General features: G+C 42.0%; 1 protein-coding gene and 1 pseudogene across 2 annotated transcripts; one reads left to right on the top strand and one right to left on the bottom strand.

Moving 5' to 3' along the window:
* The first annotated feature begins 2198 nt into the window (after positions 1-2198).
* Positions 2199-6997, top strand: LOC106910386 (uncharacterized; annotated as a pseudogene). The gene is made up of 5 exons (XR_015762159.1): positions 2199-2459; positions 5058-5484; positions 5550-5834; positions 6441-6473; positions 6849-6997. The product of XR_015762159.1 is annotated as an uncharacterized LOC106910386 (transcript).
* A 9019-nt stretch (positions 6998-16016) lies between these two features.
* LOC106910388 (C-type mannose receptor 2-like) lies at positions 16017-20333 on the bottom strand. The gene is made up of 6 exons (XM_014977003.2): positions 20269-20333; positions 19958-20142; positions 18542-18761; positions 17371-17709; positions 17207-17301; positions 16017-16351 (listed from the first exon to the last, which is right to left on the bottom strand). The coding sequence occupies exons 1-6, from the start codon at positions 20300-20302 to the stop codon at positions 16235-16237; spliced, it is 990 nt and encodes a 329-aa protein (XP_014832489.2). The 5' UTR covers positions 20303-20333; the 3' UTR covers positions 16017-16234.
* Between the last annotated feature and the right edge of the window lie 1190 nt (positions 20334-21523).

Raw genomic sequence — 21523 nt, forward strand, 5'->3', positions numbered from 1 at the left:
CTGGTGGTGGCAGATCTGACCCATTCTGAGCAGTTAGGAGAAATTTCACCGCTCACATTACCACCCTGCTGATCAATGTGATCACTGGTACCTGCTGCAGGAACAGCAGCTGATGTGGAAGGAATAGCTTCATCTGATGCAGAAGAAGTCTGAGTATTTCTTGGAGACAGAGGTCATCGTTTTATTGCATCATCGGTGACCTTAAAGGACTGTGAGGAGGACTATGTACAGGACTGTTTGTATTTTGTAGAGGTTGCAATGCAGACATGAGTCTGTTCAAAACAGATTGAATTCTGAATTAGAGTTACATAATCTGATGATGATCCTCTTAATTCTTGTACAAAGTTTATTCCCTGGGAATCACCGCTGTCAGCTTGTTGATCCATATTTATACAGATAGAGAGTAGAAAAAACACCTGAAGAAATACAGACAATCACCTTTACATCGTAGGAAATCAGAATCTGGCTTGGCTCAAGAAGAGTTGTGGCTCTCGCTTTATTAATCCGATCCAAACGACGTGTCCGATTCTTCTTCCACTCCTGGAGTGAATGCTGCCTCTGGCAGGGACCTGATTCATGAACAGCAAAGCCTCTGAAAAAGATAGAAAACCGAGAAAAAAATGAACATCTATAGGTGATAAAGAAGTTGAAGAAAAAAAATAAGGTAGAATACCTGAAATTAATTCATCAGCGAGGGAAGCTCTGCCCTGCGCTCATGGAGATTTGCGCCTAAAGGCTGTAAGAAAAAGAAAAAAAGTAACATTCTTGTTACATATAGTGGTAATGGCATATTATTCTTTTACAGGTTGAAAATTAAATAAACTTACCGTCAGCCCTTTCTGCCTGGTGGGGGTTGGGTACACCGGCCCGTTAGCCGGAGCGGTCCGCTGTCCGCCAGCGAACTGACCATCACCGGGTTCAGCTTCAGGCTCAGCGATGAAGAGTTTGTCAGATCGGTGATCACTCTTCCCTGAAGTATTGATTAACTTAGAGACAAGCGGCTCGTCTTGCTCTCATCCTCACTAATGATCCGATTGTCCTGTAAATCTGTGTATTTTAATGATTAGTTATTGAAGGGCTTCTTAAAGGTCTGCATATAGAAAACATTCAGAGCTCTTTAATTTCTGGATCCTGTCTGATTTTTGATCGCACACCAACAGATTTATTTCTGCCTGCTCTGAGGAAACTTTCCAGCAGAATAATCTGAGCGACTCGGTTCTGTCAGATTAATAGTTAGTGTGGAAACGGACCGAGCCGCCCGGCGGTGGCCTGCAGTTACAGCAGCCGCCCACCGGGGGCGCTGCGGCCGCAGGAGAGACAGAGAGCCGTCAGTATGTTACCCTGAACATGACGAGGCGCCACAGAGACAGGAAGCAGCATCACTTCCTGTCTCTGTGGCTGGACGCCCCGGTTGCCATGGAAACGGCTAACAGAGGGTAGCCATGGCTACGATGTAGCTCAGCACCGTCTGCATAAGAACTCGAAATGTTTTCTGGCTCTGATTCTGCTCCTGGTCAGCAAGGTCCAGAACCAGAACCCGCCTGACGCTCCTCTGAGAGGCAGAAGGTCAAAAGGTCACCAATGAACACATGAACTATCATCATTAGTCTCAAGCCGCTGTCAGTTTCTGGACTCTGCAGTTTGTTCTCCTTCATCTCTGGAAACACCGACCCGTTTGGATCCAGGCAGAGACCAGAACCGCTCCTCCGTGAATCCTGACGGTTTAATGTTTTATAGATGTAGAGCTTCCAGAGCCGCTCTGATCACTGACGCCTCATCAGGTCCTGAACTACCTGCAGCCTGGAGGTCTGGGACTTTATCTGGAGTTTTCCTCTTTCTGTTACAGCTGAGGTTCATGATGGGAAACGGATTCATTGGTTCATTAAACGGAAATGAATCAGCGTCTGGTTTTCTTTGGTCCAGGAAGCAACTACAGCCGCAGGTTTCAGGGAGTTTATCTGGCGACCAGGCAGACTGACCGTCGGCTCCAGTCAAAGTTTCTTCTCCCCGTCTTTCACCAAACTTTGCAGTTTCATCTGTGAACTCACTGCCAGCGATGAAAACATGAATCTGCAGGTGGTTTAATCTGGACCGACGTCTGAGAAACTAAAGAATCGACTCCTAGAAAAACTTTCTGGATGGTTTCATCCTGGTTTCTGATTCCCTGCTGCTCAGGATTTATCTATTGGTAGAAAAACAAACTTTATTCTGTCACAGCTACTTTGTAAAATAAGTTTAATAAATATGTAAAAAAAAAAAAAAAAAACTAGTCTGAACAGCAACAGGTCCTGAAAAAGCAACAGGAAGTGATGTAACAGCTTCACCATGCGGCTCTCAGCCTTTCCTTACTTTCACTTTTCTCTCTGCTGTCAGATTCTCCTCTGGATTGAACCTGCAGATCGTCTGCAGCTCTGGGATCTACTGATCATCCTGGTGGAACATCTGGAGCTTCGTTCAGGGTAAAACCTTTCAGCCTGTCAGCCGCATGCACAGGTTTCTCTGTTTCTGGAGTTTTTCTGGGTTCAGCTGCTGATTCTCCAGAAAGGTGGATGTTTTACATGATCTGGTATTTTGGGCTCTTTTTCTGTTGTTCTTGGTTTTAGTCATGATTATTGCTCCATAAAAGCTTCAGCTGATCTGTTCCATGTTAGGATGTTTTCACCGTATCGCGGTTGGTTTTATAGAGGCTCATTAAAACTCACAGCAGTAACAAATGAAAACATGAGATTTATTCATAACTCAGTCAGCACTGTCAGCCAATCAGAGGAGACAGCAGGGTCTGACTCAGGTGACAAGCCCCGCCCACCTGTGTTGTTGTGCAACACTCCCCCCTTCTCTCAGGGTGAGATCTGCCCCAGCTCTCCGTCTAACGGTGAAATGAGTTTCCTGTCCAGAACTGAAGGAAACTCTGAGGCTGGTCTGGTTCCTGACGACCTGCTTTCAGATGTTCACATGCAGCGTTTAGGGGAAATGTAGTGGGAAACAACCTGAATCTGCTCTTATTAATATCTTACTAATAAATATTTATAATATTAAATATAAGCCTGAATTTCTTAAGTGTTTCTTCCTGATTTCTTTCATCAGAGTCGTTTCCTTTTCCTGTCGAAGGTTTTTGTTTCCATTAATTATGAGATTCTGCAGTGAAATCTGAGTATTTTTCTCTGATCGGTTCACTGATGCTGCTGGTGTTCCTCTGGGCCGGTTCTGACCCAAACAGAACCGAACCTTCATGCGAAGCTGCTGCTTTCACACGTTTCGCATGAAACCACATCCTGTTTGCAGGAACTCAACGGTCGGCCGTTCAAAACGTTCCTGTTTCACTTTCTGTCTGACTAAACAAGTTCAGACGAAGCAGCTGCTGGAAAATTAACTCTTGAAGTTCAGGTTTGTAGAAGTTCAGGTTTGTAGAAGTTCAGGTTGATAGAAGTTCAGGTTGATAGAAGTTCAGGTTGGTAGAAGTTCAGGTTGATAGAAGTTCAGGTTGATAGAAGTTCAGGTTGATAGAAGTTCAGGTTGATAGAAGTTCAGGTTGATAGAAGTTCAGGTTGGTAGAAGTTCAGGTTGATAGAAGTTCAGGTTGATAGAAGTTCAGGTTGGTAGAAGTTCAGGTTGATAGAAGTTCAGGTTGGTAGAAGTTCAGGTTGATAGAAGTTCAGGTTTGTAGAAGTTCAGGTTTGTAGAAGTTCAGGTTTGTAGAAGTTCAGGTTTGTAGAAGTTCAGGTTGATAGAAGTTCAGGTTTGTAGAAGTTCAGGTTGGTAGAAGTTCAGGTTGGTAGAAGTTCAGGTTGATAGAAGTTCAGGTTGGTAGAAGTTCAGGTTGATAGAAGTTCAGGTTTGTAGAAGTTCAGGTTTGTAGAAGTTCAGGTTTGTAGAAGTTCAGGTTGATAGAAGTTCAGGTTTGTAGAAGTTCAGGTTGGTAGAAGTTCAGGTTGGTAGAAGTTCAGGTTGGTAGAAGTTCAGGTTGGTAGAAGTTCAGGTTGGTAGAAGTTCAGGTTGATAGAAGTTCAGGTTGGTAGAAGTTCAGGTTGATAGAAGTTCAGGTTGATAGAAGTTCAGGTTGATAGAAGTTCAGGTTGGTAGAAGTTCAGGTTTGTAGAAGTTCAGGTTTGTAGAAGTTCAGGTTGATAGAAGTTCAGGTTTGTAGAAGTTCAGGTTGATAGAAGTTCAGGTTTGTAGAAGTTCAGGTTGATAGAAGTTCAGGTTTGTAGAAGTTCAGGTTGGTAGAAGTTCAGGTTGGTAGAAGTTCAGGTTGATAGAAGTTCAGGTTGGTAGAAGTTCAGGTTGATAGAAGTTCAGGTTGGTAGAAGTTCAGGTTGGTAGAAGTTCAGGTTGGTAGAAGTTCAGGTTGATAGAAGTTCAGGTTTGTAGAAGTTCAGGTTGGTAGAAGTTCAGGTTGGTAGAAGTTCAGGTTGGTAGAAGTTCAGGTTGGTAGAAGTTCAGGTTGGTAGAAGTTCAGGTTTGTAGAAGTTCAGGTTGGTAGAAGTTCAGGTTGGTAGAAGTTCAGGTTGATAGAAGTTCAGGTTGGTAGAAGTTCAGGTTGGTAGAAGTTCAGGTTGGTAGAAGTTCAGGTTGGTAGAAGTTCAGGTTGGTAGAAGTTCAGGTTGATAGAAGTTCAGGTTGGTAGAAGTTCAGGTTGGTAGAAGTTCAGGTTGGTAGAAGTTCAGGTTGATAGAAGTTCAGGTTGGTAGAAGTTCAGGTTGGTAGAAGTTCAGGTTGGTAGAAGTTCAGGTTGATAGAAGTTCAGGTTGGTAGAAGTTCAGGTTGGTAGAAGTTCAGGTTGATAGAAGTTCAGGTTTGTAGAAGTTCAGGTTTGTAGAAACGGATCCTGTTTGTCTTTAAATGTTTCCTGGAGCTTTTAAACTAAACGACGTTGGATTCTCCCAACCTCAGGATCATCGCTGCCATTTGTTTCATTGTAGTATTCATAAACAATCCTTTGTTAGTGGAAACTGACATGTAAATATTTCCGCAGCAGCAGCTTTAGTTTTTCGTTGGCAGCCATGTTTCGGCTCCGATCGCCTCCATGCTTCATGCTGGATGTTTCTGACCTCCAGCAGCAGAGATGCAGACGGTCGTCACCAACCTGGCGCTGCAGAAGCTGCAGTCCTACTTCGCCATCGTGGTAATCTTCACCTACAGCATTCTGCTCAGGAGCGACTTTGAATGCACCTGCAAGCGCCAGCTGTACTACTGCATCATCTACGCCGTCACACCTGGTCTCATAGCAACCGTCCTGATGCTGTGGTCCAACCGGCTGTTCCAGAGGACCTGCAGCTACCGCTCCAGGTTCAAGAGCTTCATCTGCCGCCAGGTGTTGAAGGCGGCTCTGGTCGGCCTGCTCTGGGTGGCGTTTCTCCTCATCGACGGCGACTGGTGGGCCTGTTGCTTCAACAAGCTCTCTGAGCAGCAGGCGGGCCTGCCCTGCAAGGCAACCGGAGCGACGAGGAGAGAGAAACCATGGCTGCCATCAAAACCACGTCCAGGGTGAGTCACGTCTGCCCCGGCCAGCAGGGGGAGCAGCTCCAGGTGACAGCCTGTCTCTGCTGCAGGTGAGCGGCTGCTGGCTGCTCTTCCTCATCGTTTTCTCCGGAGCCATGAGTTCCTGGACCCGATGGAGGAGCAGCTGCAGCAAAGGAGCGACTCAGTACGAAGAAACGCTTTATTACAAGCTGGTTCTGGAGGAGGAGGAGGCGGTTCTGAAAGAGGTTCTGAGGGAGTCCATCAGAACCAAGCTGACCCAGCAGATCCGGACCAAATGTGAGGACAACTGGAAGGAATGCTTCAACGTGGCTGAAGAGGTCATGAAGAACCAGATAAAGCAACCAGAGCAGAAGGTGACCAGTCAGTTCATGAAACGTTTATTAAAATATGAAACAAATTCAGGTTTTTCTGAACAAACAATCCAACGTTTAAAATTCAGTCGACAAAGAAAAGATTCAGATGAAGCAGATTTAACTGGAACGTCTAATTTTTACTGTTTAAAGTTCAAAACTTTCATTTGGTTTTGATTCGTTTTCCTGATTTTATTTAAACTGAAAGGAAATGATTCGAACCGGACCAGAACCAGAACCGGACCAGAACCAGAACTGAACTAAATGTTTCCATGGCATGTACTTCAGGAATCATTTTGGTTCAGTCCGGTTTGATTCTGGTCTGGTTCTAGTTCTGGTTCTGGTTAGAACAATGATGTAACCAGAATGAGAATCTGTCTGGAACCAGAACCGGACCAGAACCAAAGTTTATCAAGTAGAGCAGGAAGTGATCTGACATCAAAATGTTCCGAAAGCGAGGAGCCATGATGTGTTTAGCGAAGGTTCAAAGGTCAGACAGACGCTAGTTTAGCTTAGCTTAGTTAGCAGCAGGAAGTGATGCGTCTGTCAGGAAAAAAAGAGTTAAATTGTGTTCAAAGATTTTATCTGAAATGTTTCTGATTTTTTCAGGACAAAAACGTTGAACTGGATGAAATATCAGAGGTAAATCCATCGGCTTCACGCATCACAGGAAATAACTGACATCACAACCTGTGACATCACAGGAAATAACTGACATCACAACCTGTGACATCACAGGAAATAACTATGACATCACAACCTGTGACATCACAGGAAATAACTATGACATCACAACCTGTGACATCACAGGAAATAACTGACATCACAACCTGTGACATCACAGGAAATAACTATGACATCACAACCTGTGACATCACAGGAAATAACTATGACATCACAACCTGTGACATCACAGGAAATAACTATGACATCACAACCTGTGACATCACAGGAAATAAATCTGTCTGTTTCCTGGTTTCTGATGTTTCTTTTAAATTTTCTGTTTTCATTTTTCAGGAAGCGTCACGTTTGGTGGATAAAGAGAAAAACACGAAACCCTGATCAAGTTAAACTTCGACTCCAGTTCATTTCTATACTTCATTTTTATTTTACTGATCTCGGCTCTTAAATAAAAATATTTTTCTGTTCCTTTCTCTTTTACTGGATCAGTTTTGTTTCCGTTTTATTTTAGTTCAGCTCTTTAGTTACTTTAGTTTTATTGTTTCTCATGTTTAGTTATTTGTTTGATTTTTACTCTTGTATCATTTTTCTCCCCTGGTTTCTAATCATCTGCTTCTTCTTCACTGATCGACTCAGTAAATATAAACTTTTTCTCAGTTCCTCTCAGTAAATCTTATTTTCTGTTTCCTACTGAAATCATTTCAATAACCAGAGGAAACGTCATGCTGAGGGACGCTGTCCATGTGAGGACAGATCTGTGTCCCTCTGAGCGTCCTGTAGCAGGTCAAACGTGTCTTCAACATGTGGAAACACAGCCTGAGGTCAAAGGTCACAGAGTCAACGGGTTGAGCCGCTCCATCCTGTGACTTCACAGAAAATGATCTAAATAAATATTTAAAGCTCCAGCTGCTGCAGAATTACTTATAAACTCTTCAATAACCTGGAGGTCAAAGGTCACCCTGACATGACGGTTATCAACGAGCAGCCTTCAGGATCACATGAATGACCTATGCCAAGAGAGCCTGGCTTCAGGCTTTAACTAGGACATGTGGCCAGAAAAGACCAAACAAAATGTAAGAAACCACTAGAAGGACTCCCAGGGTCGTAACCTTAACCTTAAAACTGAAGCTAATGCTACACCTAACACTAATGCTAATGCTAACGCTAATGCTAACCCAGGTAGTCTAAGAAGTAACCATCGGTTTAGTCCAATCAGCTCAGAGGACAGAAGGACGACAGAAACTGAAACCTGGTTTCTGCATCTAAACATTTGATTTCATAGAAGATGAATATTAATCTCTTTTATTATTCAAATATTTAACAAACAAATAATTTTAATAACGCTAATTTATTTAAACAGGAAAAGTTTAATTTGATTTAATGTCTTTTTATAGTGTCTTTTATCTGGTTTTAACTATATGTGGCCTAATATGCTGCAAAATTAAAGTATTTATAACATATTAATATCAAATATTACATATAAACCATTATTAACTAATAAAATGTAAAATAATATTCATGTTTTAAAATCTGTTTTCACATTCAGTCTGGAAATTTATATTTTTACACTAAAAACTTTGTTTTGCTGATATTTTCCTAATTTGATTTGCTTTCTGGTATCAGGAAAATAAAAATAAAAGTTGAACATGTTGCTGAGGGTCTATGAACTCTCCTGATCCTGTGAAGATCCTGAAAAATAATAAATCATGTCAAGAAACTTCATAGAAACCAGAAATCAGATGTTGAGTTTTTCCTGACGTCAGTGACACAGTTGGTACAACTGTTGCCATAGCAACCAGGTTGATGACACAAATCCCAGATCTCTGCTCATCTGGAGTTTTTCTGCCTCCACATCAGGAAACCTGCTGGTCTAGTTCAAGTAAACAGGAGCATGGAGGAGTGTCAGAGGTTACCGGGTCGGATGGTGGAGGATTGTTCTGGTTTCCACCTGAACTGTAACCTAAACAGAACAGGAAGTTAAATCAGAGCTGAGTTTGTTGGAAGAACAAAGTTTAAATCATGAATAGTTTTAGTTTCTGCTTTGAATGTCAGCAGGTCGCCTACTTATCAGGTTCTGGTTGGTTTTAAAGTTTTATCATTATTTTGAGTTTCCTCCTTAGTTCAGATCTTAGTGATTCTAGTTTAATTATGTCTATGTATTCCTTGTGTCCAGTTTTTCTTTGTTACCCTTGGATTCATCTTGTGGGTGTAGTGATGAACTCTGACCTCCAGACTGAAACCAGCTGGTTAGAGATGATTTAGAAACTGAATCAATGAGACATTGATCGACAACCTGATGTATCGATGAAACTTGCTGTGTCTTCTGATTTTATATTTCTGTGTTTTACTGATAAACTTGATTCTGGTCCCTGCTCTCCCTCGCCCACTGTGCGTTTCCCTCTCTCTCCTCACACCTGCAGCCTGTTGGCCAATCAGGTGACAGGTGTGTAATCTGTCTCCTGGTTCTTCTGGATACATAGAAGTTTTTGTTCTAGATCATTTTTTACTAAATACTTCAGTGCCGACTTTACGCCTCAGACTTTCTGCATGTGGTTTACATTCATTCACCTTCACAGTGATGAATGGATGAAGTCTTGACAGGAGACAGGCTTACCCCTCCTGCCTCATCCTGGGAAGCTCCTCCATCTTTCTTCTCCTAACAGAACAAAAATAATAAAAGTTTCTGCAGAGCTGAATTTCATAAATGAGGAATTTATCAGGTTATCATAACTTCTCTGCAGCTCTTACAGGTTCTCCACTGAAGACTGAATCCAGACATGTGGATTTTAACATGAACCTAATGTTTGTAGGACATTGGTGGATTTACCGGCTTTGAAACCAACTGGAGAGAAATCTGCTGGGCCGGATTGGATCGGTTCTCCCAGCAGAACCGACCTCTGGGCCAGAGCAGAGGCAGAACAGGAACCAACACGCCCAGCTGCTGGGAATTAACCAATCAGAAGCTTCCAAAGCCATGACATCATCCTCTGGCTTTTGCCAGGTTCTTTGCAGCGATCTCTGAATTTAAATGTTTGACTCCTTGTTCTAAATGATTTAGTTGAACTGAAGTTTCCTCTGATTTAAAGTCATTTATTCTCTTTCACAGACAGAATCAAGAGGTTTTGGTGTAAATATCTGCTTTGAGCTCAGAGGTTTCTGGTCTCATTAGTTTAATAACTCAGATGTTTAATAGTTACCTGGTTCTCCTCAGGCCACAGTTCTTTCATCAGTTCTTCAGCTGCATCAAAACCTTCAATAAATCTGTTCTTGTTGTTCCGATTCAGGATTTCTTCAACGTTTTGGGTCAGAGCTTCTTTGGCTTTTTCTTTCAGAATCTGGTCAATGATATTTTCTCCTTCTTTTACAATGATCAGCTCATAGGGAGCAAATCCATCACAGCTGCAGAGGCAGTTCTCACAGCAGGTCCTGCAGTCTGTTGTAAAACGATTGCAGTATTTCCCGTCTCCCTCTGCAGAGCATTTCCTCCAGCTCACTGCTGAGAAGCAAACAGCCAGGAAGAGGATGGCCGACAGCGTTCCCAGGCCAATGACCTGAAGGAAACGATGGTAGACGTTTAGTAATGTTACCAGGAACTAGGGGCTGAACGACCACATGTTTTAAGGTCGACTACATCATGATAATAGTCGAGTCGATGTCGACTAGTCGCGGTGACGTCATAGTGACGTAAGCGCAAAACCCTTCACAACTACTTGGAGGCTTTATCAGCTATTTTCACGGCAAGTATGGACCCTCCCCACACACACACACACACACACACACACACTTCCCTTCTCCTGCTTTTACTAAGTCTATTATGCAGAATTAAAGAGCAATAAACAGATCATTCTTCGTGAGCAGGGAGAAAAGTTCGTTGTACAAAGTTGGGTCTGACTTTTTTTTTTTTTTTTTTTTTTTTTTTTCCAAACACCTGCTGATGCTGATGACCTCTGGATAGTTACTCGTATAGGAGTCAAATGATCACACTGACCACAATGGTGCTTTTGGAACATAACTAAACTTATTATGAACGGATCCCGTTTGGTTACAGTTGAATTTAACGAAACCTCCTGCTGCTCCTCCTGCTGCTCCTCCTGCTGCTCCTCCTGCTGCTCCTCCTGCTGCTCCTCCTGCTGCTCCTCCTGCTCCTCCTCCTGCTCCTCCTCCTGCTCCTCCTCCTGCTGCTCCTCCTGCTCCTCCTCCTGCTCCTCCTCCTGCTGCTCCTCCTGCTCCTCCTCCTGCTGCTCCTCCTGCTGCTCCTCCTGCTGCTCCTCCTGCTGCTCCTCCTGCTCCTCCTCCTGCTGCTCCTCCTGCTGCTCCTCCTGCTGCTCCTCCTGCTGCTCCTCCGCCCGATGCGCAGCAGGAGGCTCTGCTGACTCAGCAGCGGCTCTCTGAACCGACATGCGGACGGCGGCCGAGATCGCCTCTGTCAGATCCTCAGGATGAAGCTTGGACTTAGTTTCCAGATGTAGTCAAACCATCTTTATAAGAGCGTAAAGCTGCCAGGTTAAAAGCTTCAATACGCAGGGTGACGCTGATCAGTTGGATGGATAAAAAAGCCTGACATCATGACGCGTTGTAACACATTACTGCGGTAGTCTTTTTTATTTATTTTTTTTTTAAAGGATTTTTTCGGCACTAGTTTATTTGACAACAACCTGACTGTAAGGGGGCAGAGAGAGCGGAGAGAGGCCTGGGCCCAGCGAATGGAGGACGGGAGTCGGACTCCTGATTACCGCGGGCTAAAGTCTCTGTATGCGGGGCGCCGCGCTAACCTCCGCGACGCGCACGGTAGCCTAAGCTGTAATTTACAGTTTGTAATTATTAAATTATTTACATTTTTATACAATTTGAGCTTTCTGACGAACTCACCTAGTCCACCTTCTTTCATTTTTTGGGAAAAATCTGTTTAGTCATGTAATTGCGACTAGTCGACTGGCCCAGAAAAAAGTCAGTGCAGAGAAAAGAATCGACGAGTCGACTAATTGGTGCAACCCCTAGCAGGAACACACAATTTAATCCATCTAAATAATAAAAAGTCATTTATGTTCATAAGTAATCATGACAGCGCTCACCTTTGACTTGTTTTTCAGTTTATCGATGATGATTTGCTCCTCTATGGTTCTGTTTGCCTTGCAGGGAATCAGAGCCTGCGGTCCAGACAGGCCGTTCTGACAGACCAATCTCCATCCAGCAACACAGAGACGACCCACAGCAGAGCGATCAGGAAAACCTTCACAGTCTGAAGAACAACCACACGAACACATTTTCCTCTACATTTACAGGCACACGTCAGCGGACACAACGTGAAGCAGCTGCACATCCTGCAGGAACCGATGAAGACTTTGTTCATCCAAAGTAACAAAAACATGATGGTAAAAACTGGAAGAGTGATGTAGATCCTGCAGCCACAAGTCTGATGCCTGCAGGTGCAGGACACTTCTCTCTCAAATAAAACATTGTGAGTAAAAATCACAATGATTGTAGCTGAGGTGGCAAGATGGGAGACAGAACCCGTCAGAAAGTTTTTGATCATCATCTTCACAGCCAGACTAACAGGAAGTTATTTCTGACAGATTTATATTAAAACAGAAAACAGGATCCAAACCACATCAGACGTCTGATTGGTCAGCTGGAGGAACCAACCACAGATAAAAACTCATTTAACTCATCATATTTTGACCAACGTCTGTAGAGAGTTTAGATTATTTGAACAATTATTGTTAAATAGGGAATTTCTCAGAAATGAACCTGCAGTTCTCACTCTGCCACAGCAGGGGGCGCTGCAGAAAAGAGTCAGAATAACACTCCATTCATTTCTGATGATTTTTACTGATTATCTGAGAGAAAATAAGTTTTAATTCAGTGTTTTCCTTGCCAGCCAGTCTTCCTTAGTAAAATCTTGAGCAAAACGCAGACCTTGTTCTTTGCATACCACTTAATCCTTCGTCACTTTCCAGACTGTGTCTCGATGGCGCCTCCTAGTGAACTGCAGGATGACCTGACGGGTCGCCCCTCTTCCTTCCTTTCTTCCCATTGTGGTAAGATTCTTGAGAGAAGTTGTTTTCTCCTTCTTGCTCTTTGAGGCCTGAGAGCCTCAGGTTCTGTTAAGAAATAAAATATTATTTAACCAAGAGCTTCAGGGGCCCCATAAACACTAATATTTTAAAACAGACCACAGATACATAAATGTAACACTTATTTATTGAGATTATCGATGCTGTTAAATTTTATTCAATTAGCAGTGCTCGGTCCACCAGCACCAGCCCTGAACGTCTCCCGTCTAAATCACATTTCATGTTTTTCCACTACATACAGGCTTCCAGCTCTTTAGGTTCTTTAGGGTCAAATTAAAAGTACACACACAAAATAAACGTTCACTCACTCACAGACTAGTTAAGTTCAAATATGCTGACATTTGAAGCCCGCCGAATAGCGCAGCTAACTACAACTAGCAAATGTGTTCAAAGCAAATAACTGATGATACTTCGACGTTCAACACATCCACCGTTTCAAATTAAATGTAGAAAAAGTCATTAATATTTTTATACCGTTTCAATAATATTTCTTCATAGTGGGTAGCATACTTACTGTTTCATCACAATCCGGTGGACAGTGTTGTACTTCTGCAGCGGATCTCCTATTATTTCCACGGGAGTCTCTGGACTCTTCGTCATTGCAGAATCTGTACCTCGTGAATGCATCTTTGCAGAAGTATCAACTTACTTATGAAAATAAATAGGAGACAGGACATTATCAATTTAACTGGGAGCCACGCTGCCCTGCTCTGTGGCCGAACACACAGGACGAAAAGAAGCAAGGAGGCTCCACCTTTATTGTCTTTATAAGCGCGTAACCTTCCGCTTCACAAAATAGTGCCAATACAAATAGTGACAAGCATCGTATTCAACACCCCCACTTGATGATGCCACACATTCTAGCCGTAGCACTATTTCCAAACATATAAGAACAAATTTTTTAAATCTTGGCTCTTGTGACAGATTTTGTGAACACATCCATATTTTCTGTCGGACAGCAGGCCGAAACAATTTTACCCTGCAAAACATTGGACCTTTAGTAGTATTTAATGTCCACATGCTTGCTCCTCTGGCGATTCACAGGGTTCTTTGCCAGGCGTATTGTCCCTTGGTTATCCTCAAACACCTTTGCAGTTTGCTCAAAACTGTGGTCCATGTCCTGAGATAGATAGAGCGCTTCTTGGATGGTAGCTGCTGATGCTACATACTCAGCCTCACATGTTGACAATGAAACCGTCTGCTGTTTCTTTGTTTTCCATGAAACAACAGCTGCACGTGGACTTAAACTAAAGCAATAGCCTTGAGAATTTGTGAATTTTATCTTCAGTTATTTTTATTTGTTGTTTTTGCCTGCGGGGGTCGCCTTTCTGCACTCTGCCTCGTTTGCGTCTCCTGGGCTTCCGTAGCTCCGTCCAGCCCTCAGCTTGTTCTGCCCATAGACATAATATAAGGATAGACGCCTCATGCCCCGCTGTCGCCTATTGTCGCTGACGAGATTTAGGGCGGCCATCTTGGAGCGGTATACCACTCCACTCGGTCCTATGTGTTTAACAGGCACAGTGACGGATCAGCGCATTTAATCGATCATAACACGCTTTTTTGTTACTGGAAACCATATTCAAACATCTATCAAAGCTACATTTATAAACAATTGTATTATTTAAGTATGTTATTTAAGTTATTTAAGTATTTAAATATGCTTAGTGGCTAAAACAATAGAATAGGAATGGAATATTCTGATATTGATGTATAAAGAGCATATTACAAAGCACACAGCCGTTCATAATTTATTTAATAAATTATTTAGTAATATCAACACATATTTAAATAACTATACAACACAAATAAAGATTCATAATGGCACAAATAAATAATTAATACTGAATAATATATATATATATATATATATATATATATATATATATATATATATTTTTTTTTTTTTTTTTTTTTTGCCGACTTCTAGCTTCAGAGATTCAGCAGTTGAGATTAAGTCCAAAATCTGATGAGATCCATCCTGCTGCAGTGAATTCGTCTCTCTTTATAGATTTCTCCCTCTTCTTCCTCACATCGTGTCTTTATGAAACTTTCAAAACAAAAACGGAAGATTTGGGATGTATCTTACTAGTGAAAGAATTACATATAAATAATAGTCTTTACCACCTGTGTAAACTTTGCTGGTGAATGTTATAACACATAAGTTTTATAATATATATTGTTTCATTTCTAATGCCCTTGTGTCATATAATCTAAGTCAATGTTAGAGAATAATTAATATTTTTAGATGTACAGAATCTCAGTTAGCCTTCATAGCGGGGCTGAACCCGTATTACACCAAGCACTGTAGCTAATATTAGCTGGTATCTCGCCGGTGGACATAAATACAGTAAAGTAATATTCTAATATATAATATAATCACAATATATACACAATAATATGTCCATCTTACTTGTGAAATGCTGTCTGTGGAGCCCTCACATCAATAATCCATAGATCCGAACAATAATATCCCTCAGAGCTGAGGCATCGTCTATTGTTTTGATTGAGGAAAGTAGGAGTTTATACCGCTCTAAGATGGCCGCCGTATTTCCTGCGCCGGAGCAGCCAATGCGGCGTCTACCCTTATATTATGTCTATGGTTCTGCCTGTAAGTCAGAGGGAAGTTCGCTGCTGCGATATACGTTTGTTTTCTGTACGGATGTTGTTGGTTATGTTGAAGTTTTACCATATGATGATTATTGTTGTTTGTTAATGTGTTATTTTGCAGTTTTGAGCATCATTGTGGGTTTTATAATCAGTTTTATTATAATTTTCTTTTTTTTTATTTTGACGCGAACAACCGGTGCTAAGCCAGCAGTTCGGTTGAACATTGTTTTATTCTTACATTTAGGCTGGAGTGCAGGGAGAGTTGAAGAGGAGATTGGTTTGTTTTTTTACTCTTCTCCCCCAGAATAAAAGATTTCATGGTCGAATTCTGGAGACTCATTTATACCATCCGTTTGTCAGGTTTAAACTCTCTGAGTGAGACCAGACCAGAGCGGTTCCGGATGAAATGAGTCCAACACCAGGCGTCAGGAAGCTGTAAAACAGACAGAAGGTTCATAAAGTCACTGAAAAAGTTTGCGTTGTGTTTGAGGTCTGTAGTTATTTGGAAACACGACTTTTACCTGCAACCAGATATTCAGACGTCCAGGAACATTTTTTACATCAATGAGTCATAAAATAAGATCAATTAATTAAATTATTTTCCCGAAAAAGATCTAATGTTTAATGAAGGCTGATGTTTGTTTCATTTAACAAACTAAATTAAAGTGAAACATTAAAAAAACCCTTAGAGATCAGAAATGAGATGAATGACATCAGACCGAGGCTGGCCAATCAGAGCCTGTTTTTACTCAGCTTCATTTTTATTATTTGAAAAAATATTTTCATGATTTTAGGATTTTTTTTTCTGAATCAGAGGCACATGTTTATTGTCTTTATTGTCTTTATTGCTTTTCTTACATTAGGAGTAAAATTAATAATAAATACAACAAACCAACATCTAGGAACTAAATACGTTTGTTTTAATGCCTGAATGAAAGTTTTATTAATTCTACAGGAATGTAATAAATGTAACTGCTGAATGCCTGAACATTATATAATCAGATTATTAACTTCATAAAGAAAGCAGCAGATCTTCTTCTCTCAGACTGACGTCGGATTTTTCTCCTTCAGTTTGTGGAAAACGTTTCCGTCCGACTGTTTCCTCCAGCTCAGCTCCACGTCTGCATGCAGTCCTTCCTGTTTCAGCTTCAGCAGCAGCTGGAAGAGGAAGAATGATCACATTTATGCAGATTCATGTTCAGGCTCTTTCTGCAGGAGGAAAACCTCTGACTGATGGAAATAATCTGGAAAACTCTCAGCTGGACCCATCAGCTGCGTTTCTATTCACCATGAAGCTGCACAAATTAGAGTTATGAAAACAAACACACTTAAAGCTGCAGAATGTCCTCACTGTTTGTTATGAGACATAATCTGTAAAAAAAATCAATCTCCTCTGTTTTCTCCCATTATTAACTACAAACAACCAATCAGAGCCAGGAGGCGGGGCTTACTGCTGTCAATCACCTTCTGTTCCTGCTTTCCCTTTCTTGGTCTCTGCTTCTCTGCAGCTAGCATAGCTTGTCATGAATGCTCAGACTAGTTAGCATAGCCAATGACAGCAGATAAATGGTTTTCCTGTAACAGTAAGTTGTTTCTCCGCCATTAGCACATTTAGCAGCGAGTACATGAGATTGATTAACAGCACTAAGCCCCTCCTCCTGGCTCTGATTGGTTGGTTTTGGTGCATTTCTTCAGACAGTAGCAGCTCAGAGAGGAGGTTGATCTATTCACAGAACAAACTGTTACAACATGCTGACAGATTTAACGAATAAACATTTTATAAAAGTTACTGCAGCTTTAATGGGAACATGGACATTTAAAAAAGTTTTTGTTGTCATTTTTCAGCCATATTGAAATTAGTGTATTTCAATAGAAATACTTGTTTAGCATCATGAGTCACATGATCAGTAACCGGAAGTTACTGCTGGTGGAAATGAAGAAGAAAACAACATTTTGAACCCGTTTTGTTGGCGCTGCAGCTCCACCTGCTGGTAGGAAGTGAGATCCACGTACCTGACTCAGCAGCTCTTCCATGACTGCTGCAGAGTTCAGATCCAGGCCGGAGGTTTTCTCCAGCTTCACAGACACAACCTTCTGAAAAACAACAGCTTTGACAGCAAAATGGTTGATGAGCGGCAGGCAGAAAGATCAGGAGGAAGAGGCTGAGGAAGACTCACTGCTGGAGCAGATGAAGGCTTTCTCTACGTCACACCGCCAGTCCTCCCATTTCCCCAGAGCGTCAAACGTCGCCAACACACACTTCTCATTCCCGTTGCTGTTGTTGGGCTCGGTGCTCTTCCAGTAGCTGAAGGAGGAGCGGCTCCCAGCCGACCACTTCCAGCCGTCTCGGTACAGTCCGGTCCAGACTTTGGTTCCTGCCGGCACCAGCTGCTGGACCTGCTGGTTCTCGGACTCGTTCCTGATGCTGGCCAAGTCCGAGTACTGCTTCCTGCAGAAGCTCTGGGCCTCCGTCCAGTTCATCCCAGACTGGACCAGAACGAAACTCACACCGGGCCCTGAAAGCAGAACCAAGGAGCAGAAACACAGAAACTCAAGTCTGACGGCTGGGAGACAGAAAAAAACCTGTGGAAATTTCTGAACCTGATGACATGAAAATTTGCGACAAAAAATATTTTTTTTGTAGATTTATTTCACATATTTTATAGCAAAAAAATTTTTGAGCTCAAAAAGTTTAAAACTTAGCAAGAAAACTCAGAAATTTTTAGATTAATCTCAGAAAATTTCTATGAAAAGTTTGGAAATTTTTGATCTTGAAAAGTAGTAAAAATTTTTTTACTTTTGAGACTCTAAAAGTTTAATATTTTCAACATTATGAGTTCAGAAAATATCCAAGTTTTGTCTAGAAAAATGTTTGACATTTATCTAAAAATTTCTTAGTTTGTGCTTGAATTTTTTTTTTTTTTACTTTTCAAGTTCATAAAATGTCCGCATATGTTTTAATAAAACATGGAAAGGTTGCTGAGGGTTAAAGCCCAGCCCTCACGTGGACGTCACAGGTTCGAGTCCCGGCCTGGTGACGTCTGCCTCATGTTCCCCTCATTAGCCAAAAAATGTTAATCTCAACATTTTTTTCTTGCAAATTTTCAACTTATAAATCTGGAAATTTCTGCGTTTTTTCTAGAAAATTTCTGAAATGAATCTCAAATTTTCTGAGTATCTTTCTTACAATTTTTCAACCTATCAAGTTTGGACATTTATAAGTTTTTTCAAGGATTTTTTTTTTTTAGATTATCCTCAAAGTTTGTTTTTTTTTTCCCAAGAGAAATGTTTGACCTTTGTATCTCAGAAATGTCCATATTTTAGTCTGAAACGTGTCGCGGATCGTACCGGTGATGTTGGCGCAGACGGGCCGCCGGGCGGAGGAACACGGCCCGTCCTGCCACAGGCCTTCCCCGGTCATCATGCCGCAGCGCTCGGTGCTCATCCAGTTGTTCGGCTCTCCGCTCTGCCACTTCCTGAACGAATCCTCCCCGGTTCTGTAGAACCCAGAGTCCGACAGGGACCAGCGCCAGCTGTCCACGTCGTCATACAGTCCGATCCAGGCTCTCTGAAACAACAGGAACGTTCTGATTCACGCAGAGAGAACCGGCTCTTTGATTTCTTTGAGATTCTATGAATAAAAATCAAAACTGAGAATCGTCTCATGGTTTCATTTTTCTTTTTTTTCTTTTTTGCAACTTTTCCAATAAATTAAAGGTGATCATGTTGTAATGTTTTTGGAGTTTTGATCATTTCATTTTTCTGTGCTCTTTAGTCTTTCTTTGATTACACCAGTCTAGTTTTACTTTAGTTCAGTTCTTTATTCTTGTTTATGTTTATTTCTTATTCCTTCTTACTCTAGTTTAATTAACTCTAGTTATTCTTTAACAGATCATTTCCTGTCCCCCTGTCCTCTCTCTCTCTGTCCTCTCTCTCCCTGTCCTCTCTCTCTCTGTCCTCTCTCTCTCTGTCCTCTCTCTCTCTGTCCTCTCTCTCCCTGTCCTCTCTCTCTCTGTCCTCTCTCTCTCTGTCCTCTCTCTCCCTGTCCTCTCTCTCTCTGTCCTCTCTCTCCCTGTCCTCTCTCTCTCTGTCCTCTCTCTCTCCTCCCCTGTCCTCTCTCTCTCTGTCCTCTCTCTCTCTGTCCTCTCTCTCTCCTCCCCTGTCCTCTCTCTCTCTGTCCTCTCTCTCTCCTCCCCTGTCCTCTCTCTCTCTGTCCTCTCTCTCCTCCCCTGTCCTCTCTCTCTCTCTGTCCTCTCGCTCACCCCCTGTCCTCTCTCTCTCTGTCCTCTCGCTCACGCCCTGTCCTCTCTCTCTCTCTGTCCTCTCGCTCGCCCCCCTGTCCTCTCTCTCTCTGTCCTCTCTCTCTCCTCCCCTGTCCTCTCTCTCTCTGTCCTCTCTCTCCTCCCCTGTCCTCTCTCTCTCTCTGTCCTCTCGCTCACCCCCTGTCCTCTCTCTCTCTGTCCTCTCGCTCGCCCCCCTGTCCTCTCTCTCTCTCTGTCCTCTCAGTTCATCAGTTCAGCTTTTTGTTCAGTATTTAAACTTTTCTCCGTCTCAGTGTTCCTCCTGTCTTTTCTCTGTTATTTTCTGTTTCTTCTCTGTTGGATTTTTCTCGGTTTGATGGTTTTTGTTCTGCTCTGGCTCCCTGTGGTTTGTAGCTCCCGTCTGTATTTCTCTGCAGTAACGTTGAAGGTGTTTTTGGATATTTTCTCCATGATCTGCTTCCTGTTTCTGCTGTGACTTTAGAGGAAGTGAAAGCCGTCATACGTAGCTGTAAGAAGTGTAGACCATGTTGTTCATGACCGCCATCTTGTTCAGTGTCTTCATGTCCTCCATGGTTGCTATGGTAGCCAGGTCTGAGTTCATCCTCCTGCAGTAACTCTGAGCGTCGGCCCAGGTCATCGGCTCATAAACGAAACGATATTCATGAGACGAAGGAGAAGAAACGACGCCTGAGAGACGCAGGCAGAGATTAATCCTCTTCACCGAAACAAAAACTTTTCAAACGTTTCCAAATCAAAACAACAGAAAAACTCATTAAAATACAAATCAAATGAATATTTCTGAGTGAAACTTGCCTGCTGCAGCGGTGATGAAGAGGAGCGCCTCCATCCTTCCTCATCTGGTCTCTGCTTTCATCAGAAACTCTGCCTCTCGGCTCAAACATCCTGAATTATTGGCAAGTCAAAACCATTCAAATCAGCTGCATTTCCATGAAGAAGGTCAGAAAAGGTCACAGCGAAGGTTTCTCCTCTTCCTCCGGATCTCTGTTAAAGTCCTGCTGTTGCTTTAAGTGAAAATAAACGGGTATAAAACTCCACAGAAAAAACTTCTAGTTTGTTCAGCGTCTACAGAAACAGTCTGAACTTTGACCTCTTATTAACCAGATTTTATTCAGTTGCAAAATTTATATTAAAGTCTGTTAAAATAAAAATCCCCAAAATGATCTTTTAGAGAAACAAACTGCTTGAGAATTCTTCAGAAGGTTCTGGTTTTTATTTCTGCTGCAGAAACATAAAACGGTCAGGGAGTTAAAGCAGTGCTGAGGGAGAATCGACGTGAAAACAGAAACATCAGATTCTGTTATTCAGCTTTAGTCCTGGTTTAAACTCAGATGTTAGTCTGAAGCTGTGATTTTCTCAGGCTGATGTTTTTTAAAGCTGAACTTCCTGAATCTGAATAATCAAACATGAATCTGCATTTATGATCTTCTGCTCTGTTTTCAGCTCAAATCATCCTGGAGATGCAAAGCAGAACAACAGGCGGAGGATAAACGTTGTAACTTTATGGTTTGGTTATAAATACACAAAGTTCAATCAGATAATCATAATAAGTCACATAAAAGCCTTTTGGTATTTCTTGGAAGTTAAAACTCTTATTGGGTTTCAGTCAGAGGAAACCAAAGCCTCACACAAAATGTTTTTCCTTTTGGAGATTAAAAATCACCACAATCCTCGTCACTTAGCAAGCTAAACAAATTATATTCAAACCTGTGGAGGAACCCGAGTTGCCGCCGATTCATTCATATTAAAATGAGATCCGGTGTTTGCCGAGGACAGGATGGAGGATCTGGAGGAGACGTAGTCACATGATCACATTTTACAGCTTAATTCAGCACCTATGTTACCTTTAGTTGTTATAAAAATGCTATAAATATTAAAATTAACTTGAAAAGAAACTTCCTGAATTAACGCCTTGAAATTGGGCCTCTGTCTCTTTAAGAAGCTCCTGCTGTTTCTGGAGCTCCGCCTCCAGAAAGTCACCCCAACATGGCTCCTCAATTAACCCTTTAACGTTTTTACCAGCGTTGCTCTGAGCAGCAGCTCCTGTCAG

The sequence above is a fragment of the Poecilia mexicana genome, unplaced genomic scaffold (assembly GCF_051168715.1).
Source record: "Poecilia mexicana isolate PSO_F unplaced genomic scaffold, ASM5116871v1 scaffold_23, whole genome shotgun sequence".
Taxonomy (NCBI): domain Eukaryota; kingdom Metazoa; phylum Chordata; class Actinopteri; order Cyprinodontiformes; family Poeciliidae; genus Poecilia; species Poecilia mexicana.